The 20961-nt window shown below is 40.0% G+C and overlaps 1 protein-coding gene across 1 annotated transcript; it reads left to right on the top strand.

Moving 5' to 3' along the window:
* Nucleotides 1-5489: 5489 nt before the first annotated feature.
* ANGPTL5 (angiopoietin like 5) lies at nt 5490-20696 on the top strand. The gene is made up of 8 exons (XM_047824035.1): nt 5490-5585; nt 7174-7318; nt 9381-9484; nt 10543-10636; nt 12735-12835; nt 14860-14980; nt 17126-17311; nt 20377-20696. The coding sequence occupies exons 1-8, from the start codon at nt 5490-5492 to the stop codon at nt 20694-20696; spliced, it is 1167 nt and encodes a 388-aa protein (XP_047679991.1).
* Nucleotides 20697-20961: the final 265 nt, after the last annotated feature.

Below are 20961 nucleotides of genomic sequence, written 5' to 3'. Positions count from 1 at the left end.
CCCCGTCGTCCTCCTCGGCCCCCCTCCCCCCCCACTCCGTCTCTCAGGCCTCGCGTCACGGGCGCGGGAGGCTTGGCCGCGGCAGCCCCGGTTCCCGTGCAGCAGCGACGGTAGCTGTGGCGGCGGAGACCTTGCCCGGCACCGGCAGAGGGGGCGGCAGCAGCCCAGCCGACGCCGCCGCCATCTTGGCAACCAACGGACGCCGCGTCCTTGGCGACCGAAACCACGGCGCGCGGGGCAGCCAATAGGCGCCGGGGGCGGGGCTCCGGCCGCTCCCAGAGCCGAGTCTGCGCAGCAGCCCCTCGCTGCGCGGTGCCTGAGCGCCGGGTTCAGTCTTACCCCCGCCTTCGCGGGGCGTGGTCGCGGGAGCGTTGAGAGCGGGGTGGGGTTTGCGGTGCGGATCTTTCCGGGCGGCGTGGCCGGGGTTGGGTTGGAAAGGCCGACTCCGGTGGGGTTCCAGCTGGGAGTCTTCTGGGAGTCAGCATCCCTGACAAGGTTTGCTGACGTGGAAATTTCCTTGCCCCGAATCCCCGCGCCGCTCCGGGATGCTCGGCCAGTCCCTCCGCAGTCTCTTTCTTGTCTGCCAGCTCCCCGCTGGAAAGGTCTGCCTTTCAGAGGCTCCGGACGCTGCCTGTCTCGCTGCCAGACGCTGGGAGCCGACCACCCCAGTGTGGCCTGGACACAGATCCCCCGGGAGGATGTGCCTACGGTGGTCACCACGCTGACATTGCTGCAGGGGGCGTGGAGAACAGAATGGAATGAAATGGCTTTGCTCGTGAAGTTTTGAAAAAAAGGCTGCAACTTTTTGTTGGAGCTCATTAGAAAAGTACATATAAATTCTGTTTCAGCCAGGGTTCTTTTTTTTTTTTCCTTCCGGTGGAAAAACTCCCAGACTGGAAGCAGAATGTACAAACCAAATAAAAATCACTCATCCACCATTAAAATGCCTCTGCCTTTGTGAATCAGTTTGTTCATTTTTGGAGTTCAAATATAAACTTTTCCAGTTGAAACTATTTAAAACAGTTTTTGCCAAGTTGGATGCAGTGACTCAAATTGAAATGTCATCTAGTGACGGAGATTTTAAAGTGCCACAACATATCCAGCTTTGACTTAAAACACAGAACACATAAGCTCCCTTCAGGACCATGCCTAGAGGATAGAATGTATAATGTTGACAAGGAGAGGCTAACTGTGCATACATGGATCATTAGCTATCTTGGCAAGTTTTAGACCAGCCTAGCCAGGGCGCTGACCTATCATCACAAGTCTGTCTCTCTAGGGCCTATTTGAAAGAGAGGAAGAAAAGCGGGCAGGGCACACAGAGTGCAAACAACAGAAGATTGTGGTTGCTGTTGTGGGACTAAGTACTCTTGTGGAGTATTTAGGCATGCTTAGACTTCTCGGAAGTCTAACTTTTGTTATTAGTCTGGCACTTTTGTGCTTTGTTGCACGGTTTATTAGCATTAAGAAGCAAGGCTTGGTTTCTCAATTGCCTGGAAATGCTTGTTTATATAATCATTCTTTGTTCAAATGTTGCTTTACAATGATGACCAAGAAGAAAAAATTTAAACATTGTTGTTAGTTTTTTTTTTTTTTAAGAGAGAAAGAGAGAGAGAGAGAGAGAGAGAGAGAGAGAGAGGCAGGTATGAGCAGGGGAGAGTCAGAGAGGGGAGACACAGAATCTGAATCAGGCTTCAGGCTCAGAGCTGTTAGCACACAGCCCGTCAACGGGCTCCTGAACCGTGAGATCATGACCTGAGCTGAAGTAGGACACTTAACTGACTGGGCTACCCAGGCGCCCTAGTTACTTTTGTTTTTTTTTTAATCATAGGATTTTTTTAACCTTTAAATTATTTCTTCAAAATATTAGGTTTCCGTGTTTATTTGACTTGTATAGTCCTAGATTCTAAAGAAAGAGCCTTTACGATTAAATATGTGAATAATAGATAATTTGAGGCATTTATCAACTTTATCTCTTGGCAGAAAGTCAAGTATGATTCAAGCAATAAAAAAGAATATTACACTAAAATCTCTATATTTTGTCAGAAGACATCTGAATTGAATATAATGCTTAATTCTTTTGCACTTTAAAACCATGATATATTCTATATAATAATAAACTTCATTCTTTTATTAAGGAAATATACATTGAACACTTACTATGTGCCAAGCACATTCTAGGTGCTGGGAATACAGCGGTGAACAAAACTTCAAAGTCCCTATGCTCATGAAGCTTGTATTTATTTTTCTTCCCCTCCCCCAAGCGAATATATTAGGGAGTGAAAAGCACTACAAGCAGAGATGGAGTAGTGTAGGGGACAGAGACTGACCCCGCTGTATTTTGGGTAGGGTGCTCAGGGAAAGCGTCAGACGATCTGAACGAAGAACGGAGGTTACCATTCAGATGTCTGGATGAAGAATGTCAGAGGCAGAGGGTGCTGTACATACAGAAAGCTCTGAGGGAAGACCTATATTTGACATATTTGTAGACCAGAGAGAAGACACTGTGTCTAGAAGAGGGTGAGGCAGGGGAAGTGCGCAAGGACATGAAATTGTAGAAATGCCTTGTGGATGTACTTGAGCCTTACCAGAGATTTAGACAGTATTCAAGGAATCAGTATAATATCCAACTTCAAATGAAGAGGGAGCCATTGGAGAGTTTTGAGTATGAGAAAAATATGATGTAAGTCACTCTTTAGAAAGGATAACTCTAGGGGCACCTAGGTGGCTAAGTCAGTTGAGCTCCAGACTCTTGATTTTGGCTCAGGTCATGAACCCAGGGTTATGGGATCAAGCCCCATGTCCGGCTCCGAGATGAGCATGGAGCCTGCTTGGGATTCTCTCTCTCTCCCTCTGCCTCTTTTCTCCACTCACTCATGCTCTCTCTTTCTCAAATTTAAAAGAGAGAGAGAGAGAGAGAGAGAGAGAGAGAGAGAGAGAGAGAGAAATATATCACTCTAGTTCCTATAGGGAAACTTAGACTCTAGTTGATAAGCCTAGAAATGAGGAGGTTAGTTTGAATGTCATTACAGTAGGTCAGGGGAGAGATCAGATGGTGGTGATTGAAGTGGTAAAAAGTGTTCAGAATTTTAATGTTTTTATTTATTTTTATTTTTTTGACACAGAGAGACAGAACATGAGCAGGGGAGGGGCAGAGAGAGAGGGAGACACAGAACTGGAAGCAGGCTCAAGGCTCTGAGCTGTCAGCACAGAGCCCAACGCAGGGCTTGGGCTCACAGACCACGAGATCATGACCTGAGCCAAAGTCAGATGCTCAACGGACTGAGCCACCCAGGCGCCCCAAAAAGTGTTCAGAATTTTCAACCTTGACCCAATAAGATGTTTTGATGAATGGTTGTGGCAAGTGAGTGAAATGGTTGTGAGTGTGACTCTGATTTGGGCCTGAACCAAGTGAATGAAAGGTATTGCCAGTTACTAAGATGGGGAGGAGCAAGTTGAAGGGGGAGGAATAAGACTTGGGCTTCAGACATGAGCTGATTAGGACATGTCTAGTAGACACCCCACTTCATTCACACGTCTCATAAGTTGTTAATGATGTTCTATCTACAAAAGAAACCAATAATAATGCCTTTATGGTTGCAAAGCATGTTCACACAGCTTATCTAATTTGAATACCATAAAAACCTTGTGAATTACGCAAAGCAGCCTGAAATGGACAATCCTTGAGCTTCCACTTTCATCTTGACTGAGGCTATTTTTTGCATCTTCTGCTGAAGTATTTTCTTGCTCTGGTAAGAATTTCCTGGATTTGTCTCTGGGAAAGGTGTGAAAGAACAAAGAATTTTAACATCTGATGGCTGATGTAAAATTACTGAAGTTCTGCTATAGGTGTCACAATTTTGCAAGATCTCAACTAGAAATTTAGGATTAGAGGTAACTTCTCATCTACTCCTAATATAGATGATAAAGGTCATCAATATTGTCAGCAATGTTAGAACTGCAATATAGATCAAGTCAAATAATAGTAATAATAGTAATACCTAACATTTGGATGTTTGTTTTTGTCACGCATTGTGGTAAGTGCTTATGTATAAAAATCATCGAATCCACACAGTTGTCCTCATTCTACAAAGGAAGTAATCAAGCTATAGTGATATTAGGTCCCAGAGCAAAGGAGTGGTGCAGTCAAGGTTCAAACCCAGGCAGATTGGTCCCAGAGCCGGCTTGCCCAAATGCCTCTTTCTGCCCCCTGGAGAGACAGAAAATTTCAGGAGAGTAGGAGATAAGTGGTTGGGTTAAACAGTGGTGGTGAGGAAGTAAAGTCAGAGAATACATAACTGGTTTAAGATATTATTTCATTAATTAATATTTTAGTGCCTGTGGTCCCAGTCACTATATTAGTGCCATTAAAACCATGGCGTGGTCCCCATCTGGTACTTCTGAGGCTGGCAAATGAAATGGAGAAAATAATACCTTGAATAGGAAGCAAGACTCAGGAAAGTTTTGGATTATTTTATTTTATTTTAGCATAATGAATACTATACTCTTCAGTATAGAAACATGTCTCTTCTATACTGAAGAGAAGGAACTGTTGTGAGGGAGTGTTTGAAGAGTCATTACAGACATTGATCTATCAGCTTTGAGAGAGTGATCATTTTCAATAACAATAGTTCCCTTATGTTAACAATTTTTGAAGTTTTAGTAATACAGATGTAAAACATACAAATCAGAGATCTAAAATTTGGTAATGATAGGATTCATGTGACCATCATTGGTGGCTAAATTCAAAATAGGTAGAAGCATATTTTACATCTGAATTAGCTTCCCTGCATGTCCACATTGGTTGCATTTCTGCTTGGTGTTTCGTAAAAAGTTTCTTTTTTTTTTTTTTAACATTTATTGATTTTTGAGAGAGAGAGAGAGAGAGAGAGAGAGAGAGAGAGAGAGACAGCACAAGTGGGGGAAGGGAGAGAGAGAGGGAGACACAGAATCTGAAGCAAGCTCCGTGCTCTGAGCTGTCAGCACAGAGCCTGATGTGGGGCTCGAACTCACAGAGTGAGAGATCATGACCTGAGACGAAGTCCAACACTTAAGGACTGAGCCACCCAGATGCCCCAAAACAGTTTCAATATAACATTCTTTCTACTCCATCATTCATTTCTACTTCCTTACTGTTTTTATGCAAACTGGTTTACAGTTATTGAGGGATAGTTTATCATTAGATGACTTTATAAATTCACGTTTCATCCATTTATTTATTTATCTAGTTATTGCCTGTATTCTAAAAGCAGGCATGTAGTGATAAAAAAAGGTTTGCATAACTTAAAAAGGGCAGGATCTCTAGAGGCTACTTTGTTTTCTGTATGAAGGGTGTTGTTTCAAACGAGGGCATGGAACCAGTAAGTTTTGGCTTCTGTTTTTGTTGTACACTTTCCAGAAGTTTTTAACTGAAGACTCTATGCACTGTAGTTCTTTCCACAGAGAGCTGACTGGTATTTGAAGAAGTTTTTCTTTTCTTCAAGAAGAATATGATGTATCTTCCTCAAGCTTCACTTCTATTCTTAAATACATTTATTTTTATTTGTGGAGAAGTTATACAAGGTAACTGTGTACGTCATTCTACGGTAAGAATTTCAGCAATGTTATTTGACCTAGGAAGTATGATTATATAGTTTTCAAGATACATATTTAAAATTTGAAAAGATTAATTGTACCATCCAATATAATTATGGAAAACTTAAAGTATTTAGAAATGCTGAGATTCTGCTTTAATATTATTTTTAAACTTAGGAAACCATAACTGAGGATTGACACTTAACATATTTCTCGTGAAAAAATTTTAAAGAAATTACAGGCCTAACTTAAAAACCAGCTGGCAACTTTCTGGTTAACTTTGATAATGAAATACTGGTAGGTAATAACAAATTTATTTTGTTATTTAAAAAAATAAATATTTTATAAACGTTTATATTTCAAACACAGTCTTGTGCTTCCTTTTCCAGGAAACTAGAAAATTTCATTTAAAACAATGTGAAAGTGACAGCTAATAAAGTATATGCAATACTCTGAGTAGATGGTGATTTGAATCTCTACATATTTAAATACTGGTTTATGATTTTAAAATGTTCTACAATGTATTACCGTGATATCAATCCCAAATTCCAAAGTTCCAAGGTTTCATAAAGATAAATTTTAGGAAAGCTACGGAAATAATAATAATATAGTTCTCTAAAATACTCAAAATTTAAAAACCTTATTTTGGATCAGGAAAAATGTAGTTGTTGTCAGGTTTTCGAAAACATCTAGGATGCCTATTATTACAGGAGTAGAGGGGAAAGAATAAGAGGTTAAAAGTAGGTCCATGTAACAAAATATAAGCGTCTTTAGGTGGCAAATATCTTTCATGCTATGATTAGCTTTTCACCTTTCTCTCAATATCCAGGTCAAAGGAAGATAAAGCTTGTTACTATTTTCTTTTAAAAACAGTTATTTAAATCTGTATAAGTTCCACCAAAGAATGTTTTATGTAGAAAAACCAGCATTTACTAACAAGAATAAATACCTTTGGAACGGCGGCTGGTAGCTGGCTTTTCAAGATGACATCTGTTGTTGATTTTGCAAAGGAAAATCCCAGGCTTTTTTTCTGTTCTGATATGTTTCAAATCAATGAGTACTTTACCTATCAAATCTGTAAATACTTTAGCTTACGTAAAAGTGACAAGCCTCCCACACATCCATCTCTCCCCCTAATTCCTGATAATTGCTGGCAGAAAGTCCATTTGGCATAGAAATGTAATCTATGGAGAATAATCAGGGAACCTTCTTAGTTCTGTTCAAGGAACTTCAGATTCCCAGATGTTTGGCAGAAGGCTGGCTCAGCGCTGTATCAGATGTGGAAACATGCCAAAGTTAAGGATAAAGGCCATGGAGTCACGGTTATAGAAAGTAGACCCTAAGTATATCCTTTTGGTATTTGGAAGAAAAGGGGAGAGCAAAAATATTGAATTAATGTATACTTTTTATTGATCCTTAAAATTTACCCATAAGGTTTATTTGTAGACTTCTAACCAGTTCATTATGTTCTTGTCTAGTGATCATCCTTGTGTATGTCCTGAGATTTCACCTTTTCCATGTACTCTTATATTTATTATGTATAGGTCACATAACATACTTCATATATTCTTTTCTCATTTCTATTTTTTTAATGTCAAGGATTCTCCAGGAGTCAACACTGTAGAAGATGTATCTAATGCAAAAGATGAGAGTAAAAGTAATGATACTGTTTATAAGGAAGACTGTGAAGAGTTGTGTGATGTTAAAATTAAAATTACACGAGAAGAAAAACATTTCATGTGTAGTAAGTAATAAAAATAATCACAATTATAAGGGTATATGATTTATTACTTCTAAGGTATGGAATACATAGAAAGAAATACACCTTAGCTTTGTTTGGGTCATTTAATATGTATCTTGATCCTTCTAAGTCAGAGGTCTTCTGTGTTTGGCACATAGTAGGTGCTTAGTAAGTGTTTGGTAAATGAATGAATGAATCCTTCCAGGTAGCCCTTTCAGCTGGCAGCAGAGGAGAGGGGCAAGCCAGATGGCACTGAGAGTTAGGTTTTATCAGTTCACCAGAGGCTACTCTCAAACTTCCATCTGAGCCGTTATGAAATTTCACCTTAGTTTTGAGGGAGAAATTCATTAATACTGAATGAATACTACATTAGGCATATTAAAAATTCATAGCCAATTTATGTAGCAAAATGTAAAAATAAACTTTCAAAGTCTTGATTTTTGTTTGCAACTGTTGAGTGACAGTGTGGGAATTTTCATGGCCTGTTATATGCACATGGGGGGGTGGGATGAAGAAGGAGAATCAGAAAGGGAGGGAGTGGTGATCTGGTCTAGGTCTTAAAGGATGTAAATCCTAGGCCAGAAAGCATAAAAAGCCCACTTTAATGTGTTTAATTCTATGTGCAACACAAGCATCTCCTATTTCTCAAACCGGTGAGTTGCACTTAGGTCCATAAAGACAGACACCTAAATCCAGGAAGGCTCTAATGGAAAGCAAGAGACTGAAAGTAGAAACGAGAGATGAGCCTGGATGGGGTGCATTTTAAGATACCAAGGATTATTAATGTGAAAATTAGGAATGTAGAGGTAAAGTCACCTCTTAAAGAATAATGTGTGCAATAATGTGTAGATGCTTTTGCTGTAAAGGGTGAAATTTGTATGAGGCCAGGGAATACATGGTAGTCAATGATTACTTCCCGGTTTTGAGAGTTGTGTTGTAAGGAATGTCTTTGGTGTAAGAAATACAGACTCAAATATCCAGGGACATCATGGCAGCCTGGTGTCAAATGATTTACGAAAGTTATTTAAACTGTTTTGCAACTATTCTCTGAGTAAGATTCCTTTGACATAAAAAAAAAAAAACAACCTTCTAAAAAAAGGAAAATAGTTCAATCAGAAACCAACCAACCCAAACTCTAAGATTTATCATTTATAGGGGCGCCTGGGTGGCTCAGTCGGTTGAGTATCCGACTTCGGCTCAGGTCATGATCTTGTGGTCAGTGAGTTTGAGCCCCACATCGGGCTCTGTGCTGCCAGCTTGGAGCTTGGAGCCTGTTTCAGATTCTGTGTCTCCCTCTCTCTCTGCCCCTCCCCCACTCACGCTCTGTCTCTCTCTGTCTCTCAAAAATGAATAAACGTTAAAAAAATTTAAAAAAAAGATTTATCATTTATATTTGTTTGCCATTTGTTTATATAAAAATACATAGCGTCAATAGAACAAAAGAAATATTTATTTTGAAAATTAACTTGCATGATATAGATTATTGCCTTTTCCTTTCTTATATGATAAGGATTGAGGACTCCCAGACCTCCTCCTTCCATATCTCTCATCTTATTTTTTTTATAAAGTTTATTCATTTATTATTTCTCAGAGAGAGAGAGCCCACGAGCTGGGGATGGGCAGAGAGAGAGGGAGACACAGAATCTGAAGTGGGTTCCAGGCTCTGAGCTGTCAGCACAGAGCCCTACGTTGGGCTTGAACTCACTAACCATAAGATCATGACCTGAGCTGAAGTCAGTCGTTTAACTGCCTGAGCCTCAAAGGTGCCCCTGTATCTCTCATTTCATAAAATGAAAATTAATATTCAAAATGTTATCTCTCTGTTACATCAGATTCACTTATTTGGGGGTAATCTAAACTATTAGAAAGCATAGTTTCATTAACCAGTGTGGATACAATTATTTTCTTGGGTGATCCTGAGTTAAACAAAAGTTATACTAACTGGAGTATTTAGATAGATGGAGATATATTGTGTCTTACGTTTATCCCAAATCATTTAAGCTCATTATTTTTCACCGTATTTTCTCTAACAATATTTAGCAAACACTTTTTATTATGATTTAAGGAAATTTGCAAAATTCTATTGTTTCCTACACACGAAGTACCAAAAAACTGCTAAGAAACATGATGGATGAGCAACAAACCTCCTTGGATTATTTATCCAGTCAGGTACAGACCTTTTCCTCTTGTGTTGTTATTGCACAGATACAGCGATACAATTAGAGGTACAACTGTTTAATTTTTTAATGCATTTGTGTCTAGACATGTGTTTACTGCCTGCTCAATTAGAGGCATCCCAGGAAGCCTCAGGCAAACATTAAAAAACAAAAACAAACATAAAAAAATGGACCTTCACTCCAGGGGTGCACAGTCAAGGGGACAGGAAGACGCGCTGAAAGCCTGTTGTGAACGCTGTCAGCGTTTTGCAGAAGAGAACTCCGAGGTCCGCGCTAGGGGATAGCTTTCCAGGTGCGAGAGCCGGAGGTTTGAGTCTCCCAAGACGCACACCTGCTTCGGAAGCCGCAGAGACGGCTCAGAAAGCAGAGTCTCTTCTGCTCGGGGTTGCTGTTTGCAGCGGTGCGGGCAGGCGGCAGGTGTACAGGGGCAGCCAGTAGTGTGTGATCGGGGAGGGGAAGGACCCACTTGGGGACCGGTCTGGAGGTGAGCAAGGGTGGGAGACCGGCGGGGGAGCCGCCCACCTACGCAGATGCGAGCCACCTGCGGGGTACACAGCGCCTCCCACTCACCCCTCCCCCCACCCCGTCCCCGCCAGGTGCCTTCGTGTCCACGAGGGGCCTGCTAGATCACCTGGGCAGGTGTGAGCCACCTGTGTGGTACACCCCCCCCCCCCCCCCCCCCCCCGCCAGGTGCCTTCGCGTCCACGAATGGCCTGGCCTGCAAGCCCACCTGGGCAGGTGTGAGCCACTTGCGGGGTACACGGCGCCCCCCACTCCCCCCACCCCCCGCCAGGTGCCTTCGCGTCCACTAATGGCCTGGCCTGCAAGCCCACCTGGGCAGGTGTGAGCCACTTGTGGGGTACACGGCGCCCACTGGACAGGCGCCTTGGCGGCCTTGCTGCGGCGCTGGGGGCGTCAGGGTGGGGCGGCGGACACTGTTACACACCGCGGAGCTGCTTTGTAAGAGGCTGAGGGACGCCAGCTACACAATTCAGAGGAAGGAGTTTTGTTCAAATATAAACGTGCTGAAAGGTACGCCCGTGTGTTCAGGTTAACGAGCTCATGAATCGAGTTCTCCTTCTGACGACAGAAGTTCTCCGAAAACAGCTGGACCCTCTTCCTCACAGGCCAGTGCAGTCACATGGTGAGAACTTTTCTATTTCTGCCTCTTACTACTTGACTTTTATTGCGTAAAATTTTCCTGGACGGGTTGGTGCATTGAGAGGTTTTGTTTATAAAATACAGCTCCTTATTATCTAACAGACTGGAGGGTAATACGTTCCCTGAGGCCGCCGTCTGCCCAGACAAATGTACTTTCCTGAATCGGGAAACTTTTCCAGGTGCCCAAAAGCCGTGGCTGTTCACAGATAACCCGAGTCCACCGCAGATGGAACACTTTTATGTAACTAGTTTCTGGGCTGTCCTTTACATTTAGTCATAATTAGTCTTCAGTCAGAAGAAAAGAAAGTTTTCAGAGTTCTTTCTGCCTGCAAACAGTTTTTTTGAATTGTCTGAAATATTCCAAATTGGGACATAAAGTTTGAAATAAAAAAGGAACTTAAGACAGAAATAAACTGGAATTTAGAACCTTTTGTATTCAAATGCAGTGTAGTAATCCCTAGAGGCTTGTGTTTCTAAGAAAAATAGCCCATCACTCTTACAATTATGAATTCACACCAGAGTTCCAAGTAAATAACTATTATTGAGGGACTACTGTATGATTTTTTTGCTTACAAAGGGAAGGAAATAAACAATTACTGAGAGTCTCCTAAGTGTCAGGTATTAAGGCACTTCCGCATGGTATTTTATTTTACATTTTTATTTTAGCTCATGTAGTTAAGAGGGTGGACTCTGAGGTCAGACCACCTGTCTTCAAATCACTGATGCCTGTTTCCTTGATCGTTTCCTCATCAGCAAACTGCAGTACGTACCTCACAGTTGTTGTGGGGATTGCACGGCTAAGTGCACGAAAAGCTCTTCGAATACTGCCTGAATGACAGTAAGACAATAGAAGGGTTTGCTGTGGTGATGAGGATCATCAGAGGAGGAATATGCAGCCCAGAAAAATCTAAATAATGCGTTCATACTTATGTGAATGGTGATGGCAGAGTGGAGATTCCAGCCCAGATCGGTCCTTCGTTGTGAACGTCTAGCACAGCTCTGAGCATAAGGTTGTGTGAGAATGTCTTAGCAATTCAGAACACAAGCAACGGATCTATATCTTCCAGCAATAAGGGGGAAGCAAACAATTTTTTTACAGCGAATTTTCTGTAGGTGACATTTTCTGCACATGTATTGTGTGCCGGGCACTGTGCTAAGTGCTCTCCCTATGCCTTGTATGTAAATTGCCAGAATAACACTACAAAGTAGACAGTACTATTAAAAGGATGGAAGAAAAGCGGGCAGGTAAGTTTGCTAAGGGTTCTCGGCTGCTGAGAAGAGCTAGGGCGGTAAGCAGGCTTTTGGCTCTGGAGTCTCAGGCTTTCGTGTGTTTGTTTCACCAGGTGATTAACAATATAAGGGTTGATTTTATTTTATTACTATAGAAGATAATACACAGTAAAATGTCTTAGAATAAATGTAACACCCTTATCCACAGAATGTGCTTCCAGTCCCCTGGGAAGCGGGATGCTTTGGAGAAGGCAATTCTGGGGCGCTACACTTTTAACTATAGGCGGCAGTGCAGGCTCCGGCCGCAGGCATAATTTCCTCTTGGGGAGGAGGGATTTCCTTGTCCTCTCCCTTGGCTCTTTGTAACAGTGGTCCCCAGTCTCCGCAGTCTCCAGTAGTCAAGGATGTGTCACTAGTAGTTAATCAACTTATTCATTTGGGTTTCTCCTTCCCATTCACATAGACTTCCTTTACACATTATGTCCCCAAGATAAGCCTAGATTCCTGAAAGGGAATTACTTATTGGGTGAGAATGCATGATTATAAATTATATTAAATCAATGTGGGTCCCAAATGAAAATTTTAAGTAGTATGGAGGGCTAATCACTAACAGTGATGTTATTAGTGAAGGTTTATTCCAACATAAATTCTTTAGTCTCATTTCTTACATGTATTTTCTCCTGATTTCTAAAATTGAGATCATTTTTTTTTATTTTTAAGAAGTTAAAATCATATCACAATGGAAATTATATTCATAATTTCAGATAGCACTGTCAGATCTCTACAGCAAAATGATTAAGTCTTAAGTGTGCACTTGAAAATATCCTAAATAACTAATTTTACTTTTCTAGGTTTAGATTGTACTGATATTAAAGACACCATTGGCTCTGTCACCAAAACACCAAGTGGTTTGTATATAATCTACCCGGAAGGATCTAGTTACCCATTTGAGGTAAAGTCTTCCCTTATTATGTGGAATAGGATAAGCAACCTATCTATTTAATTAATATTAAAATTTTAATTCTTCTCATATTTTATTTTTCCTTGAAAATTTTAAAATAAATGGGTAGAAGTTCCAGTTTCCCAATTTTGGTTTTCTGAAATTCTTTGCCCAAACCACAAGCCAGTAAAAGAGCCTGAGATTCTTTCGCTTTTCCACGTGAGGTGTCATGTTTACACTCTGCAGTAGGTACATTTTGTGCAGGATCTTATATACAATCTAAATATGCAGTAGAAACGCTCGCTTTAATTAGCTTGTGGATATTAGAAAGCAGTGCAGTGCTGTGCCTTGGAGCTTGCCAAACATACTTAGATTTCCCTTCCTGTACGTGGTTATACTTTCTTTGGGTGATAAACGATTTTACGTGGTTATATAAGAAATTAATAAATAAGAAACCGCTTTCACTACACTATGAGACAGATCGAGAAGCTAATCCATTTTTAAATTGAACAAAATACATTACCCTTATGTCCAGGATTTCTGGAAGAAACTTCTATCCAAATTATCTATTATTGGCAGGATATATATAATATCATATAATACTAACATAGTAATATATATGGTAACGTATAAGTTATTTACACATATTTTTTTCTGCTTGCTTTTTTGTGCATAAGAAAGTTTATGATGCCAATCTCACACCTTATTGATAATCTTCATTACACAGTAGTTTTTTTTCTGAATAGATACTACCAGTTCCTCATCTTGAAATTACCAACATTATTCACTAATTTTTTTTTTTTTACTAACCTTGCTTTTTGACATCCATTGACCAGATGTTAAAAAATCGGGATTTAGGAGGGAAATAATTTTAAAATTATCTAACTTGCAGGGCGCCTGGGTGGCTTAGTCGGTTAGGTGTCCGACTCTTGATTCTGGCTCAGGTCAGCACCTCACAGTTCGTGGGATCCAGCCCTGAGTCGGACTTTGTGCCGACAGTGCAGAGCCTGCTTGGGATTCTCTTTCTCTCTCTGTCTCTCCACCCTTCTCAAATAATAAAATAAACTGAAAACTTAAAAAATTAACTGGGGCGCCTGGGTGGCTCAGTCGGTGAAGCATCTGACTTCGGCTCAGGTCATGATCTCACAGTTCATGGGTTTGAGCTCCACGTCTGGAGCCTGCTTCAGATTCAGAGTGTCTCCCTCTCTTTCTGCCCCTCCCCCACTCACACTCTGTCTCTCCTTCAAAAATAAATAAGCGTTAAAAAAAAAAAATTACCTAACTTGCTTCACCTACAGATTCAAAACTGAGCCTGAACCCACATGGAGAGGGAAGGAAGACTTTTAATTTTGTGAAGAGTGGGAAGCGTTATTACCTTTTGTAATCGTGGGAAGGTGTTGATTCCCTAACTTCCTCCACACTGCCTTTCTCTGTGAGCAGGAAGTTTCTAATGGGGACAACTGCATCTGATTTTCTGCGTCCTTACCATTGTCCTCTTAGGGGGATTTTACAGAGCACTGACAGATGCACCCAGGATCACAGGCTGTGGTGAGGCACAGATCACACCTTCCTGTCTGAAGATCCCATCTGGACATAGGCCGTTCATGCCTCTGGGGAAAAGAGGGATCAAAGACAGGCCCACACACATATGTGGTTAAAACTTAAAAAACATCACTGTTTTAATATGAAGGAGTTAGCAGATTCCTCATTCTGCTACAGGTTGGCAGGGTCACCACTCAACTGAAAACTGTGGACGTGAGGAATAAGAGGGTGACCTCAAATGCTACCAACACTGCATCTGTAACGGAATGACTGACACAGGAGACTGTAATTAGGTTGGCCTCAAGTTTGCCTTTTAATAAAGTGTCCTTTCTAGAGATTTAAAAATGTCTGAATATACTAATAGCATACAATTGCATTGAAACTTTTAGTGCAACGGTCTTCTCTTTCTCTAGGCTTGAGGGTGAAGCATAAATTTTCCATCAATGAGTGAAAATGATAGTATGTGATTTTTGTCTTTTCTGGGCCTGTTTTAGGTGATGTGTGACATGGATTATAGAGGAGGTGGATGGACTGTGATACAGAAAAGGGTTGACGGGATCACTGATTTCCAGAGGCTGTGGTGTGATTATCTGGACGGATTTGGTGACCTTTTAGGTCATATTTTATTTCTCCTTTTTCTTTTTCTTTCTTTCTTTTCTTTTTTTTTTTTTTTTTTTTGGCATGACACTGATAGTTTATCTGTTGGTCAAAATCATTAGTAAAAATAGTAAATCCTTGTGAATATCAAAATAGGACTTACTTTCTCTTCATGTCGTATTATTTTAGAACATGTGGGTTTTCAGTTGGGCGATGGGAATCGTTATCTTTGGATACCTGCTGAAATGGGGTTGAGTGAAAATTCTAAAATGGGTATCTATTAGGTATTTACTGTGCACCCAGCAGAATTCTGGTAGATACTCAACAACCTTTTGTAGAAAGGAACACTGAATGGCAGGCAGGGTTGTCATGAACCTTGAAATTCTTGAGGTGTGTGCTGGGTCTACACCAATGGAGAATTGAGGTACATGGTGTACAGATTCAAATTATATGACTTGGGAGGAGTGTATAAAAATATCAGTAAGAATCAATGCCTCAAAATTTGAAAACTGTAAACCTCAAGAGAATTGTAAAATCTGTTTACATTATTGCTGCATGACAGTATTTCTTTTGCCGGCAAACAGAAATTCTAGTATTTGTGAACACTGCAGAATTTTACCTATGTTGGAATTTTTGCAGATGATTTTGATCACTTTTATGCTGTTATTTTAAGTTGCTGTTTTAATTTAAAAGCCTTAACATCCCATAATAAGGTCATCCAAAGATTCAGTAAGTGGTGGTATTGTGTTGCCAAAAACCCCACTGCATGCTAGTGATTGTAGAAAGGATGTGAAATATAATTATGTATTATGTATTATGAATAAAGCTGAATAGCTGCCATGTTATGGAGTGCAGCTAATACATTGTGTTTTCTTAGCATGACCCCTACTTTTCTGGTAAGTGCTACCTCCTGATTCAAGTAGTCCTAGATCTACAGGCTCCAAATTGTCATCTTCCTCACTTTATGCTTATTTCTATGGGGAAATTAACTGAATTTTGAGAAAAATGTCTTCAGGCAGGTACAGTTCATGGGAACAGACTGCCTTGTACTTTGTATATTTCAAAAAAAAAATAAACTTGGGATTAAGGAAAATATACTGTTAAGCCAAATTAGGGGCTGGGTAGAGGGGCAGGATGGCAAGGACACTTACATTGGAGTGTCTTGGGCTGGGGACACTAAACAGACCCACCTTTCTTTCTATATACCTCCTTTCTTCCTGCGCTTCCTTAGGGTATTTTTCAGTTCCAAGTGGGGTGCAGTTAGTGCCTCTCGTGAGCCCTGGAGAGGGACATGGTATCTTAGCTAGAATTTTAACAATGTGAATGCTGTCACACTGTCCCCCAACTCTCTCAAATTTTTTTGGACTAGACCCTTCCTTCCTTCAGGAATTTAATGATTCAGGTACAGGAATATATTCCAGAATAGAGGCTATGCCAGGCTGGGTGAGGGTGGGATGGGGGGTGGGAGTGGGGTTGAAAACCATTAGCTAGAACAGCAAGAAGAATGCCGTCCAAACACTACATTTACTAATTCATCCTGGATCTACAAACACCATTTCATTTTCATTCATTACATTACATTACATTTTTATGGGTAACAGACAAAGTGCATTGTAATGAAGAAATATGCACAGAGCATCATTCTAAAAGACAGAAAAAATAATTGCAAGTGAGCATTTTCAGGAAATGTTTCTTTAGAACCTGCCACTTTGGAGGTTAAAACTCTTAGCATTTTTGAGTACACATCATTTTGTTACCTGCCACAGTATTTCAACAGCTTTTTGTTGACATGCCTTAAGGTAGATCTTGAATTTTTGGTCAATTGTTAAATGACTTTTTGAATTTAATTTGGTGAGATAAAAATGAAACAGTCTAGTTATTCCCAGTCTAGTGAAATAGGAAGATTTTATATATATATATATATATATATATATATATATATATATATATATATTTATTTATATAATGTATTTGTGTGTGTATTTTTTTTTTTTTGTAAATTAGACAAACACTGATAATTTGAATTTGAGCTAGGGCTATCTAGTCTGTCAAATAATTTATGTGAGCCATTTCAGTATTAAAAACTAACACCAAACCCTCAATAATAAGGAGTTATTATAAGTTGTATTAAAATATATTAAAAAAACATTTCTTTTTAAACAGGTGAATTTTGGCTAGGACTAAAAAAGATTTTTTATATAGTAAATCAGAAAAACACCAGTTTTATGCTGCATGTTGCATTGGAATCTGAAGACGACACATTTGCTTACGCATCATATGACAACTTTTGGCTAGAAGATGAAACAAGTTTTTTTAAGATGCACTTAGGACGGTATTCAGGAAATGCTGGTAAGTTTTTTCTCCCCCCCAGTGATGCAGGATAAATATAGCTGACTTGATATTAGGTGAAGATAAAAGTAACGTTATTTCGCTTGGTCTACGCCAGATAACTGATAACAGAGTAGATTCAGGATGAGAAAACTGAGTTTTGAAACCCTGCTACGATCATCGACCCACCTTGTGTCTTTGAAGAGCTTGTATTCTTTAAAACTATTTTCCATGTATCATGGCAGCTGATTCTTTAGAAGGAGAGTCTGTGGGGCAGGCTGGGAAGGAATTATTGACGTTTTCATGTTCTGAGAGGCTGGCATTTAGGAATCACAGAATGTTAGAGCCGATCTCCTTCAGTGTACAGGTAAGGAACCTGAAACATTAGGGACTTGCCCCAGCTCATCACACCTGAGCGAGGGCAAGAAGTCAGGTTGATAGAGCCACTAGTTTGGTGGGCTTTTTCCCCACTATACCTTGGTGCATGTACTCATTTCCAATAAATTTAATTTTTAAGAACTTCAAAATACTTCATGTTAAATTTATAATTTGATGCTGAAATTTTAAATTTGAGTTAATACTAAATTCAACTCTCCTGTTGTTGCTCATCATGGTACTTGTTAATTATGTATATTTAGTGTTAGAAATCCAAAAGTGAGTGAGGTATGTTCCCACTTCTTTAACTGATTACAATATAGAAGGGAGATAAACCCAGAAATGTGGAATACTGAATACTGATAGAGCTTTGGACATTTAGGAGAGGGAGAGAATGATCTCCACTGATCGCATCTGGAAAATCTTTATGGAAGGGTGGTTTCCGACAAGGAGTTAATGTTAGATCCAATGTGGGAAGGTTTTTAAAAGTACAAACTACTGCAGAATCCAATTCAGTAAGTTTGGGCCCAGGTATTTGTATTCAAAGATGGACGTATTGGCAACCTTATAGTTGAGAACCACTAATGTGTGCTTGCAGGAAGGGATAGGCTTTTGGCAAATGAATGTTGGCAAAGAAAGCAGCTGAGTCAAGGCACAGTGGGAGGAAAATTTCTGAGAGTGATGAGTTGTCTAGTACAGCTGTCCACCTTGGGATGTTAGATAAAAAGTCTGAAATTCAAATCTTGATAGATAAGGAAAATTTTCAAGAGTTACAATATGCAATTTTTAATGCTGCATCTCTAAAAGTGTAAAGAACTATCTAAATATGGAAGCTACTGTGTTAGTAAAATTGTGTGTGGGGTTTCTCTATTGGACTGAGATCTAGTTAGAAGACTCAGTGTGTCATTACACAAGTGTTTCATTACAGAATCCTCAAAGTTTGCTATGCCCTACTCTGCATTTTCCCAATGAGGTTGTAAACTAACTTTCAACAGTGGATCACACAATACAATCAAAATAAAGAAAAAGATGCCAATGGGACATGGAGATAGAAACACAGATGAAACCAGGTGTTAAGTGTGATCAGGTGCATGGTAGAGATGAACTACAAATTTGATTTTTAGCTCAAAGCAAAACCATAAATATGAAATTCTAACATTTGAGCAAACAGTTCTCCCAGGAGAAGGACAAATATTCCTGATTCTAAAACTGGCAAAGATTTATTTGGGTTCCCAGAGAAAACAAAGGGACATGTTCTGTAACTACACTTTCACAGAAAACATGATACTGAGTTTTAATGGGCTATTTCTTAAAAACAGGCCTATGCATTATATTTTAAAAACTGTTTATAAATACAATCCAGTGGGGAGCTCCTATCACATTTCCCTTCTGATGGGTGGACTTTGTTCAGGGAAAGTGTCTGTGGAGCGACCGTACAACTTAGGCAATGCTCCTTCAATGCTGTCTCATCTGAAATCTGAGAGGCATTGCACTGTGTGGGTGTTGAAAATCACACTCTCCCTGCAAATACCTGCAATGTGGGCATTTTGTTTCCTGTGAGGTGTGGAGTAAGAGGCTTTAATATTCAGCACAGCTGGCGAACAGGATGGGCCACTACCACGTATCAAGTTCTCCAGGCTCCTCAAAGACCTATCTCGAGAGATGCCAAACATTTGGAACATGATGAAACAAATGTGGGCTTTGGATTCTTCAAAGATTTTGCACAGCTCTACTTTAAGTTAGTGTTTCCAAAAGATGAGCACAGTTTACTGCAAATGAAATCTAGGTGTCATGGGACTAATTAGAACCTTCTGTTTATATAGTTTGATTCAAACAAAACATGGCTTCTGCCCCTGCTACTTACTTACATGGGCTGCCTTGACCAAGATACTTACTCTTTCAGGTTTTGGCGAGTATCAGGGAAACCATACATGCAGAACCCAGGGTGGACCTTTTAGGAATGGTAGTACTTGAGCTACTCTCCATGTGTCATGTGGAGAGCCATTCTGGGCTCACCTCAGGAAGGTAGCTGATTATATGCTTGAGGTAACTGCGTATGTGATATAAACCTGGGGGCCCCTAAATAAAACCAAACAACTTGTGCAGCTACAAATGTAAGCCTCTTAAGGTAGCAGATTCCCTTTCATCCATGCCTCTTTATTTAAAGTGATGGAGGATGGAGGTGGCATGAAAACTTACTATGTATTATTATTACGTAGAAATCATTCTTTTCCCTAAATTACCAATTACCACATTACCCTTCCCCAAAGTATGACAGGTTTGTACAGCACCATTTTTGGCCTAAATTATCTGATTCCGTCTACAGAGCCAAACTTCCATTGTGGATTGTGATTTGGTACCAAATATCCACTTAAAGATGCCTATCATGTTGAGGAATTCATTACCAGATTTTGGTATATTGCAATCTGGGGGAGAGATTTTGTTTGTTTTCATATTTTTTACTTTTTTAAAATTTTATTTAAATCCAAGCTGGTAATGGCTTCAGGAGTAGAATTTAGTGATTCATCACTTCCATACAACACCCAGTGCTCAGCCTAACTGGAGGGGAGACTTTAATATGATAGCTAGTAGAAAATAATGTAAACCTTAGTTCTAGATGCCATGCTTTGTTAAGATAGTCTGGTAAAGGCCAGTTAAAATGACAAAAAGCACCTTTAAATTTGGTCATTTAAAAAACCTGTTTTGCCCAGGTGATGGATTCCGGGGCTTCAGAAAAGAAGATAACCAAAATGCAATGCCTTTCAGCACATCGGATGTCGATAATGACGGATGTCACCCTGCATGCCTGGTCAGTGGTCAGTCTGTAAAAAGCTGTAGTCGCCTCAGTAACAACACTGGCTGGTGGTTCAGCCAGTGTGGTCTGGCAAATCTAAACGGCATTCATCGCTTCCCTGGAAAATTGGTCTCGACCGGGATTCAGTGGGGCACATGGACCAGAAACAATTCCCCTGTCAGGATTAAATCTGTTTCAATGAAAATTAGAAGAGCGTACAATCCATATTTTAAGTAATCTCCTTCTAAATTGTAATGTGTGGTCCACAGGTTTTTTTGGTAACATATAAAAGATTTTCTATAGTTTCTCTTTTTACTGAGTGTTTCAAACATTTAGCCAAAATTTAACTATAGATGGCATCTAGGTGTTAAGAGTTCAGTTTGAAATCTTTAATTTTATACAGTTTTATAGAAGAAAACCTGACTTAGTGTATGCTCTTACTACTAACTATATTAACAATATGTAATAAAGTTTAAGTGAACTGCACCTTGTCTTCCTGGAA

This window comes from Prionailurus viverrinus, chromosome D1 (genome assembly GCF_022837055.1).
Source record: "Prionailurus viverrinus isolate Anna chromosome D1, UM_Priviv_1.0, whole genome shotgun sequence".
Lineage (NCBI taxonomy): Eukaryota > Metazoa > Chordata > Mammalia > Carnivora > Felidae > Prionailurus > Prionailurus viverrinus.
This window is presented reverse-complemented; position numbering and strand designations above follow the sequence as displayed.